Source organism: Geotrypetes seraphini, chromosome 19 (genome assembly GCF_902459505.1).
Source record: "Geotrypetes seraphini chromosome 19, aGeoSer1.1, whole genome shotgun sequence".
Lineage (NCBI taxonomy): Eukaryota > Metazoa > Chordata > Amphibia > Gymnophiona > Dermophiidae > Geotrypetes > Geotrypetes seraphini.
Window position 1 is genome coordinate 31,117,601 of NC_047102.1, and position 15,155 is coordinate 31,132,755.

Consider the following 15,155-nt stretch of genomic DNA (forward strand, 5'->3'; position numbering starts at 1 on the left):
AATCTGGACTGTCAGGGTAACCGTGTTGACTAGTCCGCTACTTTTATTTGGATCAGCAGGAGTCAAACATGGCATAAAATCCGTATGGCATAATGCAATGGAGCTCAGCCATAAGAACAGAAGAATAGCTTTACTGGGTCAGACCAATGGTCCATCAAGCCCAGTAGACCATTACCACGGTGGCCAATCCAGGTCCCCAGCACCTGGCAAAAACCCAAGGAGCAGCAATATTCCATGCTACTGATCCAGGGCAAGCAGTGGCTTCTCCCATGTCTTTCTCAATAACAGACTATGGACTTTTCCTCCAGGAATCTGTCCAAACCTTAAAACCAGCTACACTATCCGCTTTTACCACAACCTCTGGTAACACGTTCCAGAGCTTAACTATTCTCTGAGTGAAAAAATATTTCTTCCTATTGGTTTTAAAAGTATTTCCCTGTAGCTTCATCGAGTTTGCATTTGTCCACATTAAATTTCATCTACCACTTGGACGCCCAGTCTTCCAATTTCCTAAGGTATGCCTGCAGGAACTTGGAAGACTGGGGCGTCCATAGCCAGACGAGAGTATTCTGGAAAAGGGATCTTTGCAACTGGCGCAACTGGTTCAGAAGAAACCAACACGCTAAAAAAAGTCACACATTGTCCACTGTAGGGCCCTACTGAGGCGTTCGCACCACACCAAGATTTCCCAGACTCAGAATGCTGGCGTTTGGCGCCAAACTTCAGAACAGCATCTGTGCGAGATATTTTTCCGAAATCACGAACCCAGTCCTGCTCCCCAGCCCTGGAGGATCTGAGGGAGGCAAAACCCAAAGTTCCCGCCCCCTCCCCCAGCGTGTTGTGGTATACGGTTGCAGATCCAGCACAATCAATGGACACATTAGGGCCTGGGGAGTTCATCCCAAATGATTTTTAATCAAACTGAGAGGTTTTGAGGCAGAAATAAAAAACTTTGAAAAAAGATCAATAAAAATCCAAAAACAACAAAAATAAACAGAATTTAAAAAATAGCGATTTGGGGTTTGGGGAGGTGGGAGACCTTAACCCTACCTTCGGAAACTCTCAAAAATGAATTTTAGAGATTTTCAGACCATCCCCGAAGTTTCCTTAGGAAATAAAGCAATGTTACTTACCAGTTGTTATCCAGGGACAGCAGGCAGCTATTCTCACTAGTGGGTGATGTCATCCGACAGAGCCCCGATACGGACGTCTCACAAGCATGTCTTGCTTGAAGAAACTTAGAAGTTTCGAGATGCCCGCACCGCGCATGCGCCAGTGCCTTCCCGCCCGATGGACCGGGCGTGTCTCCTCAGTTCAGGTAGCTAGCCTGAGAAGCCAACCCAGGGGAGGTGGGTGGGACGTGAGAATAGCTTCCTGCTGTCCCTGGATAACAACTGTTACGGTAAGTAACATTGCTTTATCCCAGGACAAGCAGGCAGGTATTCTCACTAGTGGGTGACCTCCAAGCTAACCTAAATGGGATGGTGGGAGTGTTGGCAACTTAAGAGAATAAATTTTTTAACACTGTTTGGCCAAACTGTCCATCCCGTCTGGAGAAAGTATCCAGACAATAATGAGAGGTGAAGATATGAACCGAGGACCAAGTAGCAGCCTTACAAATCTCCTCAATTGGTGTCGATCTGAGGAAGGCTACAGAGGCTGCCATTGCTCTGACCTTATGGGCTGTGACCCTACAAGGAAGGGATAATCCAGCCTGGGCATTGCAGGAAGAGATACAAGCCGCCATCCAGTTGGAGATGGTACGCTTCGATACAGGTCGTCCCAACTTGTTCGGATCAAAGGAGACAAAAAGTTGAGGAGCAGTTCTGTGTGGCTTGGTGCGATCCAGGTAGAAAGCCAAAGCACGTTTACAGTCCAGAGTGTGAAGAGCTGATTCTCCATGATGAGAATGAGCCTTTGGAAAAAATGCTGGAAGTACAATGGATTGGTTGAGATGAAATTCAGAGACCACTTTAGGCAGGAATTTCGGATGAGTGCGGAAGACCACCTTGTCATGATGGAATACTGTGAAAGGTGGATCCGCCACTAAGGCCTGAAGCTCACTGACCCTGCGAGCAGACGTGAGGGCCACCAGAAAAACCACTTTCCAGGTGAGATACTTAAGTGGAGCCTTGTTGAGAGGTTCAAACGGAGGCTTCATGAGTTGAGAAAGGACGACATTGAGATCCCAAACCACAGGAGGAGGTTTGATAGGAGGATTGACATGGAAAAGTCCTTTCATAAATCTGGAAACCACAGGATGAGCAGAAAGAGGTTTCCCCTGTAGAGGCTGATGGAAAGCCGCAATAGCACTCAGGTGGACTCTTATAGATGTAGACTTGAGACCAGACTGAGACAGGTGTAGAAGATAGTCCAACACAGAGGATAGGGAAGCTCGCTGAGGCTCCTTGGCATTGGAAATACACCAGGAAGAGAATCTAGTCCACTTTTGGGAGTAGCATTGTCGAGTAGCAGGCTTCCTGGAAGCCTCTAAGACATCCCTCACCGCTTGAGAAAACTGGTGAGGAGTTACGTTGAGAGGAACCAAGCTGTCAGGTGGAGAGACTGCAGGTTGGGATAAAGCAGTGATCCTTGATGTTGAGTAAGCAGAGAAGGAAACACTGGAAGAAGGACTGGTGCCCTGCTGCTGAGTTGAAGCAGAAGGGAGAACCAAGGTTGTCTGGGCCACCGAGGAGCTATCAGAATCATGGTGGCTTGGTCTGATTTCAATTTGACCAGAGTCTTTTGAATGAGAGGAAATGGAGGAAACGCATACAGAAATCGATTCCTCCAATCCAGCAGAAAGGCATCTGCCTCGAGGCGATGAGGAGTGTAGATCCTGGAGCAAAACTGAGGCAGTTTGAAGATGTGGGGGGCCGCAAAGAGGTCTATCTGAGGCGTCCCCCATTGTGCAAAGATCTGATGAAGGGGGTTGGAATGGAGAGTCCATTCGTGAGGCTGGAGGAGTCGACTCAAGTTGTCTGCCAAGACATTGTCCTTCCCCTGAATGTAGACAGCTTTGAGGAAGGCATTGTGGTGAACTGCCCAATCCCAGACTCTGAGAGCTTCCTGAGAGATCGCGTGCCCCCCTGCTTGTTTACATAATACATGGCGACCTGGTTGTCTGTGCGGATGAGGACCACCATGTCGTGAAGCAGATGTTGAAAAGCTTGAAGAGCATAGAAGATTGCTCTGAGCTCCAGAAGATTGATCTGATGGAGGCGGTCCGCACTGGTCTAGAATCCCTGAGTGCGAAGCCCATCCAGATGAGCCCCCCAGGCATAGGACGAGGAATCGGTTGTGAGAACCTTCTGATGAGGAGGAGTGTGAAACAGCAAACCTCTGGATAGATTCGAAGAGGTCATCCACCAAAGTAGAGACTGCCGAAGAGCAGGAGTGACTATGATGTGTCGAGTCAACGGGTCTGACACTTGAGTCCATTGAGAAGCTAGGGTCCACTGAGGAATTCTGAGATGGAGCCTGGCAAAGGGTGTCACATGAACTGTAGAGGCCATGTGGCCCAGGAGGACCATCATGTGTCTCGCTGAGATGGACTGGCGAGAAGATACAGACTGGCAGAGATGAAGAAGAGCATCCATGCGCTGAGGAGGAAGGAATGCTCGAAGCTGAATGGTGTCCAGTACCGCCCCGATGAAGGGAAGGGACTGGGTAGGCTGCAGATGGGATTTGGGGAAGTTGATCTCGAAGCCCAAGCTCTGCAGGAAGCAGATCGTGGTCAAGGTCGCCGAAATGACCTCTGGAGCAGAGGGGGCCTTGATGAGCCGGTCGTCGAGGTAGGGAAATACCTGAAGACCCCTGTTCCAGAGTGCAGCGGCCACCACCACCAGACACTTCGTGAAGACTCTGGGAGACGAGGACAGGCCGAAAGGAAGCACTCGATACTGCAGATGTAGATGTCCCACCCGAAATCTGAGGAACTGGCGGGAGGCCGGATGAATGGGAATGTGAGTGTAGGCCTCCTTGAGATCCAGAGAGCATAACCAGTCGTTCCGCTCGAGGAGGGGGTAGAGAGAAGCAAGGGTCAACATGCGAAACCTCTCCTTTACTAAAAACTTGTTGAGGACTCGAAGGTCCAGGATGGGTCGTAGGTCGCCCGTCTTCTTCGGGACGAGGAAGTACCGGGAGTAAAAACCCCGGTTGTGCTGGTCCACCGGGACCGGCTCGACGGCCCGAAGCCGAAGCAAAGCCTGAGCCTCCTGAAGGAGAAGGGCAGTCTGCGTTAAGTTGGAAGGATACTCTCTTGGAGGGTGGTCCGGGGGGACCCGATGGAAATGAAGAGAGTATCCTTCTCTTACGATGGAAAGGACCCAGAGGTCGGTGGTAATAGCCTCCCATTGATGGTAAAAATGATGGATGCGACCCCCGATGGGAAAAATAGGGGGATGCAGAACGAGGTCGGTTATGCTCCCTGGAAGAGAGTCAAAAAGGCTGAGTAGCCTTCGGTGCAGCCGCGGCTGAGGTTTCTGCTGAGCCTTCTGGGGAGGCTGTCTCTTCGCCGGTTGTCTCGCAGCAGGAGTCTGACGAGGGGTGTAGCGCCGCTGATAAATCAAAGGCGGTCTAGAAGGTCGAGACTGCTGAGGCTTGGGCTTAGGCCGAAGGATAGATTGAAAAGACTTTTCATGATCCGAAAGTTTAGTCTCGATAGACTCGTCGAATAAATCAGCGCCCGCACAAGGCACATTGGCAAGTCTGTCTTGGAGGTTCGGATCCATGTCAATTGTCCAAAGCCATGCCAATCGACGCATGGCCACGGAACAGGCGGCAGCACGTGCCGAGAGCTCGAAGGCATCGTACGAGGACTGCATCAGCTGAAGATGGAGCTGGGAAAGGGAGGCTACCACTTCCTCGAACTCAAATCGAGCCTGAGCATCAATGTAAGGAGTAAACTTTCGGAGCACCGGCAAGAAGAACTCCAAATATGAAGAAAAAAAGAAATTATAATTGAGCACTTGAGACGCCATCATAGAATTCTGGTAGATTCTCCTACCAAACTTATCCATCGTTCTCCCCTCTCGTCCCGGTGGTACAGAGGCATAGACCTGGGAGGGATGAGAACGCTTGAGAAAGGACTCGACCAGCAGGGATTGGTGAGAGAGTTGAGCGCCCTCAAACCCCTTATGATGAACAATGCGGTATCTTGCATCCAATTTGCTCGGGACCGCAGGGATGGAGTACGGCGTCTCGAAACATCGCATGAATGTTTGATCCAGTAATTTATGCAGAGGAAGTCGAAGAGACTCCGCAGGAGGATTAGGCAAGTGCATGGTGTCGAGATACTCTTTAGAATACCGAGACCCAGTGTCCAAAGTCACATCCAAGTCATCCGCCATTTGCCGGAGGAAGGAAGAAAAAGACAACTGGTCCGCCAGTACCGGCCTCTGACACGGACTGGAGGAAGTAGAAGCCTCAGGATCCAGGGAGACTTGGAAGCGACAAGGAGAATAAGAGGTAGATGGCTCCTCGTACTCCGGCCCCTCCTGGGGAGATAAATCCGATGAGGAGTACCCCAGACGTGGCAGCTTCTTCTGTGGCGAAACCTCCGAGTGGCGCAAGGAGTGCCGAGAGGAGTGTCTGGATCGATGTCCATCCTGGTGCCGGGAGGGAGAGCGAGAACGTCTATACTTCGCATGGTCCCCCGAAGCTTCCAGTGAATGTATGGGACTGGAAGCGGTAGAGCGAAGGGGCGGAATGGAGGCCGCCTCCCGTGTTGCAGCCCAGGCCTGGTATGGAGTGCGGAAGAACTCTTCCTGTGATTTACTATGCCCAGGACTTCGATCATCAGTCGGGGGAACGGCACCGTGATGGCGCGGAGGCGTAATGGAGGAGTGTGTGGCGCAGTGGTTGGATCTACAGCCTCAGCACCCTGGGGTTGTGGGTTCAAACCCCGCGCTGCTCCTTGTGACCCTGGGCAAGTCACTTAATCCTCCATAGCCCCAGGTACGTTAGCTAGATTGTGAGCCCACCGGGACAGAGAGGGAAAATGCTTGAGTACCTGATTGTAAAACCGCTTAGATAACCTTGATAGGCGGTATATAAAATCCTAATAAAACTTGAAACTTAATAATAAAACTTGAAACTTAAAGGAGGCATATCGCTAAAGGAAGCCCGCCTCGAGGGACCAGCCGCCCTTCGCCGCTCCTCCTCGTCAAGCAACGAGATCGATCGACGAGGAGGAGGGGGAGGGGGCGGTCCGCCCCCTGGGACCGGGACCTGGAGGTCACCCTGGATGGAGGCTATTAATCTGGGCCCCATAGTCTGCATGAGCTCGACAAACTGAGCTTCCAGCAGGGACCGCAGCGAAGCCGATATGGAGGGATCCGCACCGAAAGGGGGTCCTCCAGCACGGTCTTCGCGCTCCTTCGTGGTCGAGTGCTTCTGCTTGGCAGCTTTCGGCACTTTAATGACCACAGGTGGAATAGTGGAAGGCGGTACCTGAGCCGAGGAGACGGGGACAGGCACCGACGTCGAACTCGTGGCCGAAGTCGGGGTAAACGAAGCCGGCTTCAAAAGGCCCGGAGTCGCAGGAGCAGTCGCTGGTTTCGCATGGACAGGCGAAGCGGCCGATGAAGTCGAAGCCGAAGGTTCTTTAGCAGCTTCCATCTTGAACATCGACTCCCACAACAGGCAGCGCCGCTTAAACGCTCGCGCTGTTAGAGTGGAACAAGGCCGGCACGATTTTGGGAAATGTTCTGGACCAAGACACTGCAGGCAGCGTCGATGCGGGTCCGTCAGCGAAATCGCGCGCTGGCACTTGCTACACTTTTTAAAACCGGTGATTGGCCGGGACATAGGCCGAAAAAGCTCGAAGGAGCTGGGCCTGAGCCACGTGGACGACCCGGCCGACTCGCCGGAAGAAAAATTTTTTTTTTTTTTAATAAAAGAAAGAAAACACACGAAAAGAGGAAAAGAAATCCAAAATCGCGGAATTAGAAGGCAATAAAACGGGAATTCAGTCAGCGCAGAATTGAAGTAAAACTTCTCAGCTCCGCGGAAAGAAAAGAACTGAGGAGACACGCCCGGTCCATCGGGCGGGAAGGCACTGGCGCATGCGTGGTGCGGGCATCTCGAAACTTCTAAGTTTCTTCAAGCAAGACATGCTTGTGAGACGTCCGTATCGGGGCTCTGTCGGATGACATCACCCACTAATGAGAATACCTGCCTGCTTGTCCTGGGATAATGGAGATGTACTTAAACTCTGATGTGCCTGCCTATTGGCTCTTTTCACTGCTGCTGAATGTAAGAAAAGGATTTTCTGCCTCAGAATATCTCCAAAAGGACCAGACTTTAAGATCTTCAGATTACCAGTCCAACGGACCCCGACTAAACTCCGTCCTCATGGATCCTCTCCCAACGGACCCCGACTAACCTCCGTCCTCATGGATCCTCTCCCTGCTATCAGGGATGGGAAACACAGCCTGGGCCCTGAAACCTGGAGGAGTTTTACTCAGGACGCATACAGCCTGTGCTTAAACCCCTGAAAAGGTCCGAGGGCAAAAGAGATTCCAGTGAAATGGAACCCGAGGAAAGGTGGCATACAGTAGGCTGGCTTCACAGATTCACCAAAGTTTCTCAGTGAAGCCGCAGCTTGGCTCTGTGGAACTGCATCCTTTCTTCCCACAGAGGACCACCTCAAAGGGGTCTCAAGGCACTCAAGCCACCGAAAAAGACAAACTTTAAGCAAAAAAATAAAAGATGTACAGCAGAAATTGAAAACTACAGGGAGCTCTAACTCTCTTAAGTGGAATGAGCATGTGCTCAGAAAAATGTTTGGATTTCTGCAATTCCCGGATTGCGGGAAGGAATTGAACACCTCTCATTCTCTCTACCTTGGAGAGGGTGAACAGCCTGTCTTTATCTACCAAGTCTATTCCCTTCATTATCTTGAATGTTTCGATCATGTTTCCTCTCAGTCTCCTCTTTTCAAGGGAGAAGAGGCACAGTTTTTCTAATCTCACTGTACGGAACTCATCCAGCCCCTTAACCATTTTAGTTGCTCTTCTCTGGACCTTTTCGAGTAGTACTGTGTCCTTCTTCATGTACGGCGACTAGTGCTGGACGAAGTACTCCAGGTGGGGGTATACCATGGCCTGGTACAGCGGCATGATAACCTTTTCTGATCTGTTCGTGATCCCCTTCTTAATCATTCCTAGCATTCTGTTTGCCCTTTTCACCACCGCCGCGCACTGCATGGACGGCATCGTTGACTTGTCGACCGGTACTGCCAAGTCTCTTTCCCAAGTCTCTGCGAGTACTGCACTAGACATCCTGTATTCATGTATAAGATTTGTACTACCGACATGCATCACCTTACACTTATCTACGTTAGGGGGTGAAGAACTTATGTGCACGACGGAAGAGCGGAACTTGGGAGTGATTGTATGTGATGATTTTAAGGTGTCCAAACAGGTTGAAAAGGTGATAGTGAAAACTAGACAGATGCTAGGGTGAATAGGGAGAGGTATGGCCAGTAGGAAGAAGGAGGCATTGATGTCCATGTATAAGATTCTGGTGAGACCTCATTTAGAATATTGTGTACAATTCTGGAGACTGCACCTTCAAAAAGATGTAAACAGTCCAGAGGAAGGCTACTAAAATGGTGTGTGGTCTTCGTGATAAGGCGTATGGGGACTGACTTAAAGATCTCAATATATATACCTTGGAGGAAAGGCGGAAGAGAGGAGATGATAAGAGACATGGCATAAATGTGCATTAGTCGAGTCTCTTTCATTTAAGAGAAAGCTCTGGAATGAGAGAGCATAGGATGAAGTTAAAAGGTGATAGGCTGAAGAGTAATCTAGGAAAATATTTTTGTACAGAAAGGGTGGTAGATGTGTAGAATAGGCTCCTAGTAGAGGTGGTGGAGACAAAGACTGTGTCTGAAAATTAGAGAATGACACAGGGACAAATTTGTCTCATTCCATCCCCACAAACTCTGTTCCTGCCCCTGCCTCATCTCTGCAATCTCTGTCATAAGTGTTCAAGGCTTGTGAGATGAGGATAGAGCTTGCAGGGCCAGGGACAGAACTCATGGGATAGGATGGAGATAGACAGATCCTGCAGGGACAGGGACAAATTTGTCCCCGTGTCATAAATTCACGAAAGTGTGGGACAGGCCCATGGGATCTCTTAGGAAGAGGAGGAGAGAGTGGATGCTGTGGATGGGCAGACTGGATGGGTCATTTGGCCTTTATCTGCCATCATATTTCTATGTTGTTCTTGTTTTCTTCAATACCCGACAGTGATTATTAATGATGAAGAGACATGGTTCTCTCACCTGCGGACAGTAAAAGGGAAGAGGAATGTGGAGCTATCCAATTAATGAAACCATCACTTGGCCTTCCTTTGTCTTCCTTATTGCTGCTCAACTTTTTCTTCTCATCTCCATCACTGTGAATAATCTTCATCACCTGTGGGTCCCTGTCCTGCTGAATTGCTTCCAAGCGCCTGTCAGAGACAAAAACGTTTTAAGTTTAGTTTGTATAGTCTACCACTAGACACTTAAGACTTTCTGTACATCCACCCTCCCCTTCAACCCATTTTCTGTAGATACACTTCACCTAGGTTCACAGTGTCTCCTATTCTGCCTCCCTACTCTAGACTCATGTTTTTGCCATTCTGTTCTGTAAAAGATGTAGTATCCATACCCAACACACAAAGTAAAAATTTGACAATGGCCTTCCATAAAGTAAAACCAGATCCAAAAGGTAAGGAGCAAACAAATGTTTATTAAGAAATGAAATCTGAGAAAATCCTAATAGGCTGCTATAGATCCTTGAAAGACACCAAAAAAGCAGCACTAGCAGGATGTGAGTGTAACTTTACCATAATCATGGCATAAGTAAACACAACTTAAGAAATAATAATAATAATAATTTTTGTGATGCTGTATCTTACGTGTTTGTTATTTATTGTACACTTGTTGTAAATTCTAAATGAATAAAGAATTAAAAAAAAAAAAAATAATAATAATTTTTGTGACTGAGTGAACCTTCGATGTAAGGTGATAAGCTTATGGGCAGGCTGCAAAAGCCCAACCTCTAGAGCTTACTAAATCGGCTAATGGACCCACCATCTAGCCACACATTATCACAGTGTACGGGCGAAACATATTGGTGAATGGTGAATCTACCCCCCCCCCTGAATAGCGTCTTTGCACAAGCTAAGTACTTTTAGCATATATTTATTTGAAAGGCTAAATGATTTCTTAAAACATTTAAAATAATATTCACACTGGATCCGATGACGAGTGGGAGCATAAAGCCCAGCACAATGAGATGATTTGAGTGCGTGGTGGCCCGCTGAGGACCAGTAAAACCTATAACACTCCTGATCTGCGGCAGTTGAGCCGTTCGCCTGCTCCTGCCTTTTGCCTGCTTGCACCGCAACTGACATCTCCAGAGCTCCCAGGCCACCTCTCTTCCTCCGGGGCTCGGCGTGTGAGCGATCTCCGCCCCCCAGTAACAGCTGGGAACACTCCTGAACTGCAGCAGTTGAGCCGTTTGCCTGCTCCTGCCTTTTGCCTGCTCACACCGCAACTGACATCTCCAGGGCTCCCAGGCCACCTCTCTTCTTCCAGGGCTTGGCGTGTGAGCGAGCTCCACCCCCCAGAAGCAGCCGGGAACCCTCCTGAACTGCGACAGTTGAGCCATTCGCCTGCTCCTGCCTTTTGCCTACTCCTACCGATACCGACGAATCGCGCTACAACCGACTCATCTGCTGATTGTCCGCTGGCTTCGGCCATTGAGAGGAGCGTCCCCCATAGCCACCGCCACCATCGCGAAGGGAAGGCCATGGTTAGCCCGGATGGCATGGTCACCGAGGAGCCGCGCACGGTCAAAATGGCACAATACCTGTCCAAAAAGACACAAGTTCATCAGGTTTGGCATGCAGGAGGAGGATGTGAACTTCTTGGTCGAGTTCGAAAAGCAGAGACACTGGTTTGGGGCTTCCGATGTGTTGGCAAGGATCGGATGATATCTGGTGAAATTTGGCGGCCTAACAGTGAAGTCATCTCAATCTGGACTTTAATCCGACTGTTCTGATTTTTTATTTGTCACTTTTTTTCCAGTTTATGTTTCATTGTTAATTTCATTCATTGATTTGCCCCTTGTTTTGTTTTATTTTTTAACATTTGAATTTCTCCAGAATTCTATTGCTCAACGGTTCCTCCTTTCTGCAGCTATTCCTATCTCTCTTCTTTTCTACCTTTCAAAGTCCTTGGATCAATGTAGTCTTGTTGGAATTTTTATTTTCTTAATTTTTTTGTTTGTTTGTTTTTTTTTCTTCTATTTCTATTTCTTACTTTTATTACTCAACTAATTGTTAATTTTCCAGGTACTTCAGTTAGATGGTGAGCCTTCGGGACAGTAAGGGAAGTTCTAAGTACCTATTCTTTATTTATCTTTATTTATTCATCTTATTTTTATTGTATCCTTTAATGTATATTTTCTCTGTAAACCTATATTACTTATAATTTTAATGCATACTATTGTCTATTTTCTGTAAACCGCTTAGAATCCTAATGGAGTTTAGCGGTATATAAGAAATAAATTACATTATAATTACATTACATAAATATTATTGAATGAAGTATGGCAAAACTGTGAGATAACATCTTGCAGCTGCTTATCTTTATATTGGAATAGTCTTCATTCTATTACGTTATATGAGTGCCTTAGCCTACATTATAAGATTTTTGGTAGCATTTATATAATTTCGGGGATATAAAAAAAAAAAGTAAATACCTCATATGGAAAGATGGAACACTCTCCAAAAGTTAGCATTCATTCTATGGCATCCCTCAAGGATCTCCACTTTCTTTAATACTATTCAACCTTTTCATAAGTTCTTTGGGTCGTATTACATTCAGTCCAAAGGCCCATCAAGCCCTGTATCCTGTTTCCACAGTGGCCAATCCAGGATACAAGTACCTTTCCAGAAATCCAAATAGTAACAACATTCCAGAGCTGAGATTGTGATGTCATAATGCCTCATTCTACCAATGCCTAAGAGCCAGTCTCATCAGTGATGTCACAATGGCTCGGCTGACCTATTCTTGACTCACATATGATAGCCGTACTAGGTCACACTAATGGCCCATCTAGCCCAGTAGCCCGTCCTCATGGTGGCCAAGCCAGGTACATACGCAGGTAAGGCACTAGTCTTTGACCTAAGGGCCGCCGTGAGAGCGGACTGCTGGGCACGATGGACCACTGGTCTGACCCAGCAGCGGCAATTCTTATGTTCTCCTGATATGTCACAAAAAATTTCAAATGGCCTAGACAAAATACAATCCTGGGCCACACAAACTCAAACTAAACACAACCAAAACCAAAGTCCTATGGTTTCACAATGCTTTACAAACAGTCCCTACAATGAAGGTCTTTATCATTTACTATGTTAACTGTCATAGAAACATAGAAATAGACGGCAGATAAGGGCCACGGCCCACCAAGTCTGCCCACCCCAATAACCCTCTCCTACCTTTCTCTGTGAAGAGATCCCACGTGACGATCCCATTTTGACTTAAAATCAGGCACGCTGCTGGCCTCGACCACTTGCAGTGGAAGATCATTCCAGCGATCAACCACCCTCTTGGTGAAGAAGTATTTCCTGGTGTCACCGTGTAGTTTCCCACCGTGTCATACCACCCTCAGGAACCTCTCTAAAAATGGAAAAAAAACCTCTATGTCCTTGGAGTCCTACTTGACTCTACTCTTTCCTATGAGCTGCAAATCTCCAATCTTTGGACAAAATATCTTCTATGGAGAGAAAAGCCAGAGAGGTCTCTACGGTGGGGAGAACAATCCAGACACAAGAGTCATGAGGAAAAGATGTCAACTGTACAGCAGTGGGCAATGCAAAGCAAACTTTATTTTGTCAGCAACATAGATTCAAAATAATTAGATCTGTCTTCCACAAACATCACTTTGCCATACTGACACAGATGCTTATATTATCCCAGCTCGACTATTGTAACTCTTTCTATGCTGGCATCAATTCAATCCTTACACACAAAATGCAATTGATCCAAGACACAACACTGAGGTTGATATTTGAACTGAAAAAATATGATTCCATCTGGTTACACTGGCTACCAATTTATTTATTTATTTAAAAATGTATACACCAACTAAACCTAGGCTATTTCCAAAATGCTTGAATTATCTTTAAACTATCATGTGTAATATATCAATCACATCCTATACACAAACTCAGCAGAGTCACTCAAACATTTTCACCAACTGATGGTCCACATTACCCAGAAAACTCAAAACACTCCAACTTATTCTTCCCTTAACCAAATGAGCAAAATATAAGCTAATATTTAACTCACTTTCACATACATTTGCACCAAGCCCTGGAAAGATCTTTCAACAATCATCAAGACAGAACTCTCCTTTTTGAGAACATATATACCGTTGACAAATATACATCAACCAACAGCTCTCAACTCACCCAAACCCTACATGAGCTTCCCCTCAAGCTCTATGCTGCATAACCTGCATGATACTTTAAACCACTTTATTGTAATTGCATTTCTGTGTACACTTTCTCAATACATCTGGTAATTTTCTCTTAGTACACCTTCATCTAATTGTTGTAACTCCAATTTATAATGTAAACGCTTAATTTGTAAGTCGCTTTGAATCTAGCTAGGCATTTAGGAAATTAGATGATGCCAGACATTTCTGGGCCTTCTTTTTGGTGTTCATATTTTGGACGTTTCAGTCTAGAAAAAGACTATTCATTTTGGATATTTTCAAATAGGAAATACCAACATTTTCCTATTCAAAAATAGTTGTGAGATATATATATATCACTTTTTTTTTTTTTTTTTTACAAAATGAACAGGATGTCCCAATTCTGACTTGGATGTTTTTTCAAAAATGCCCCTCTGTGTGTGTTTACAAAATACAAGCACAAGAGCAGCTAATATGTTGCATTATTTACATCAGCTCAGTAGTTGAGTTACACAGCTGAAAAATATATAGGTATGTATTTTATAACCTATGCATGTTCTTTATGACTTTGCCCACACTCCTCTCTTGAAAATGTCCATACCTGGGTGAGTAGTGGCGCTGGTTGGTAGGGGGCGCAATGTGGTAATGGAATGGATGGTGTACAAGACATGTTTGGGGAGTATGTTGTAAACTTTTCTACATATGACACCTGCTTTTCATATGGTTCTGGGTAAATCTAGTTAGAAGCACATGTGAAAGTTAAGGCCACGCCCAATAAAAACTTATGAAAAGTTGGTGCATAAATACAAACATAAAAATCTGAATATGGATTGCAGCCAAGGCCAGAAAAACACTACAGATTAATATTAAGGAAAAGCATAATAATATTCTCTTTATGTATTTTGCTGAATTAAGCCAGATCATAGAGGAAACCAAGCAGTGGTATAGAGGTATTAATGACTCCATTTTGTATTAATCTGACTCCATTTTGTTTTCTGTTGTTCTTTGTGTCTCTTGGTGTAAAACATACTGAAGTTTTCCCGCTTAGAAAAGGCCTGGGTTTCTGGTGTCCTTTGTGTGGATAGGAGAAACCTCATAGCCTGAGTGAAAACAGAAGTGCCTGGCATTCCATTGCTGGGTAAATTAGAAAGCCTAAAGTTTAAAAATATGCTCTAAAGTAGTATTGAATAGGACTGAAATATGACATGTAGCGGTGAGTGACTGTATGGGATCCCATATGTGTGTGTGATTGGATGAATGAGAATTGTATGAGTATTTAAATATGAAAATGGTTTTGCAAATTTTATTTTTATATATTTTAAACCTGAAGAAATCCTGAGAAGTAACACATCTGCAGTTTGCCCTATTTGACCTTTCAGCTAGCCTACCATAGAAACTCTCTTCATTCTGTAGCTGTGAAGGGAGGGCCCTTTTGGCCCTCTTAGGAATGTGGTTCAGTGAAACTTGAAGCTGTTAGTTTTCCAAGCATGGGTTTTGTAAACATAGGGCTGGTTGATTTAAACTTTTTGAGAATTACAAAGTGTTCATTGGGTATGTTATAATGTGTTACGCATTCAGAAATTGATGTAAAGAAAGATGTGATTTGTAAAACTTGTCTTTGAGCCTGGCAACTATATTAAAAGGAATTTCTTTGTTCAAACCTAAGGACGG

At 46.1% G+C, this 15,155-nt stretch overlaps 1 protein-coding gene across 7 annotated transcripts in view; it reads right to left on the reverse strand.

Annotated features, from left to right (window-relative positions):
* The window catches only part of LRRC56 (leucine rich repeat containing 56), a 105,935-nt gene that overhangs the window by 15,853 nt on the left and 74,927 nt on the right, over positions 1-15,155 (reverse strand). For all 7 annotated transcript variants that reach the window (XR_004537672.1, XM_033928890.1, XM_033928891.1 and 4 more), the window contains one exon: positions 9,296-9,465. Coding sequence is in view for 6 of the 7 variants with exons in the window: in XM_033928890.1 (XP_033784781.1) it covers positions 9,296-9,465 (170 nt within the window). In the remaining variant the exon portion in view is untranslated. The remainder of the gene's footprint in view (positions 1-9,295; positions 9,466-15,155) is intronic.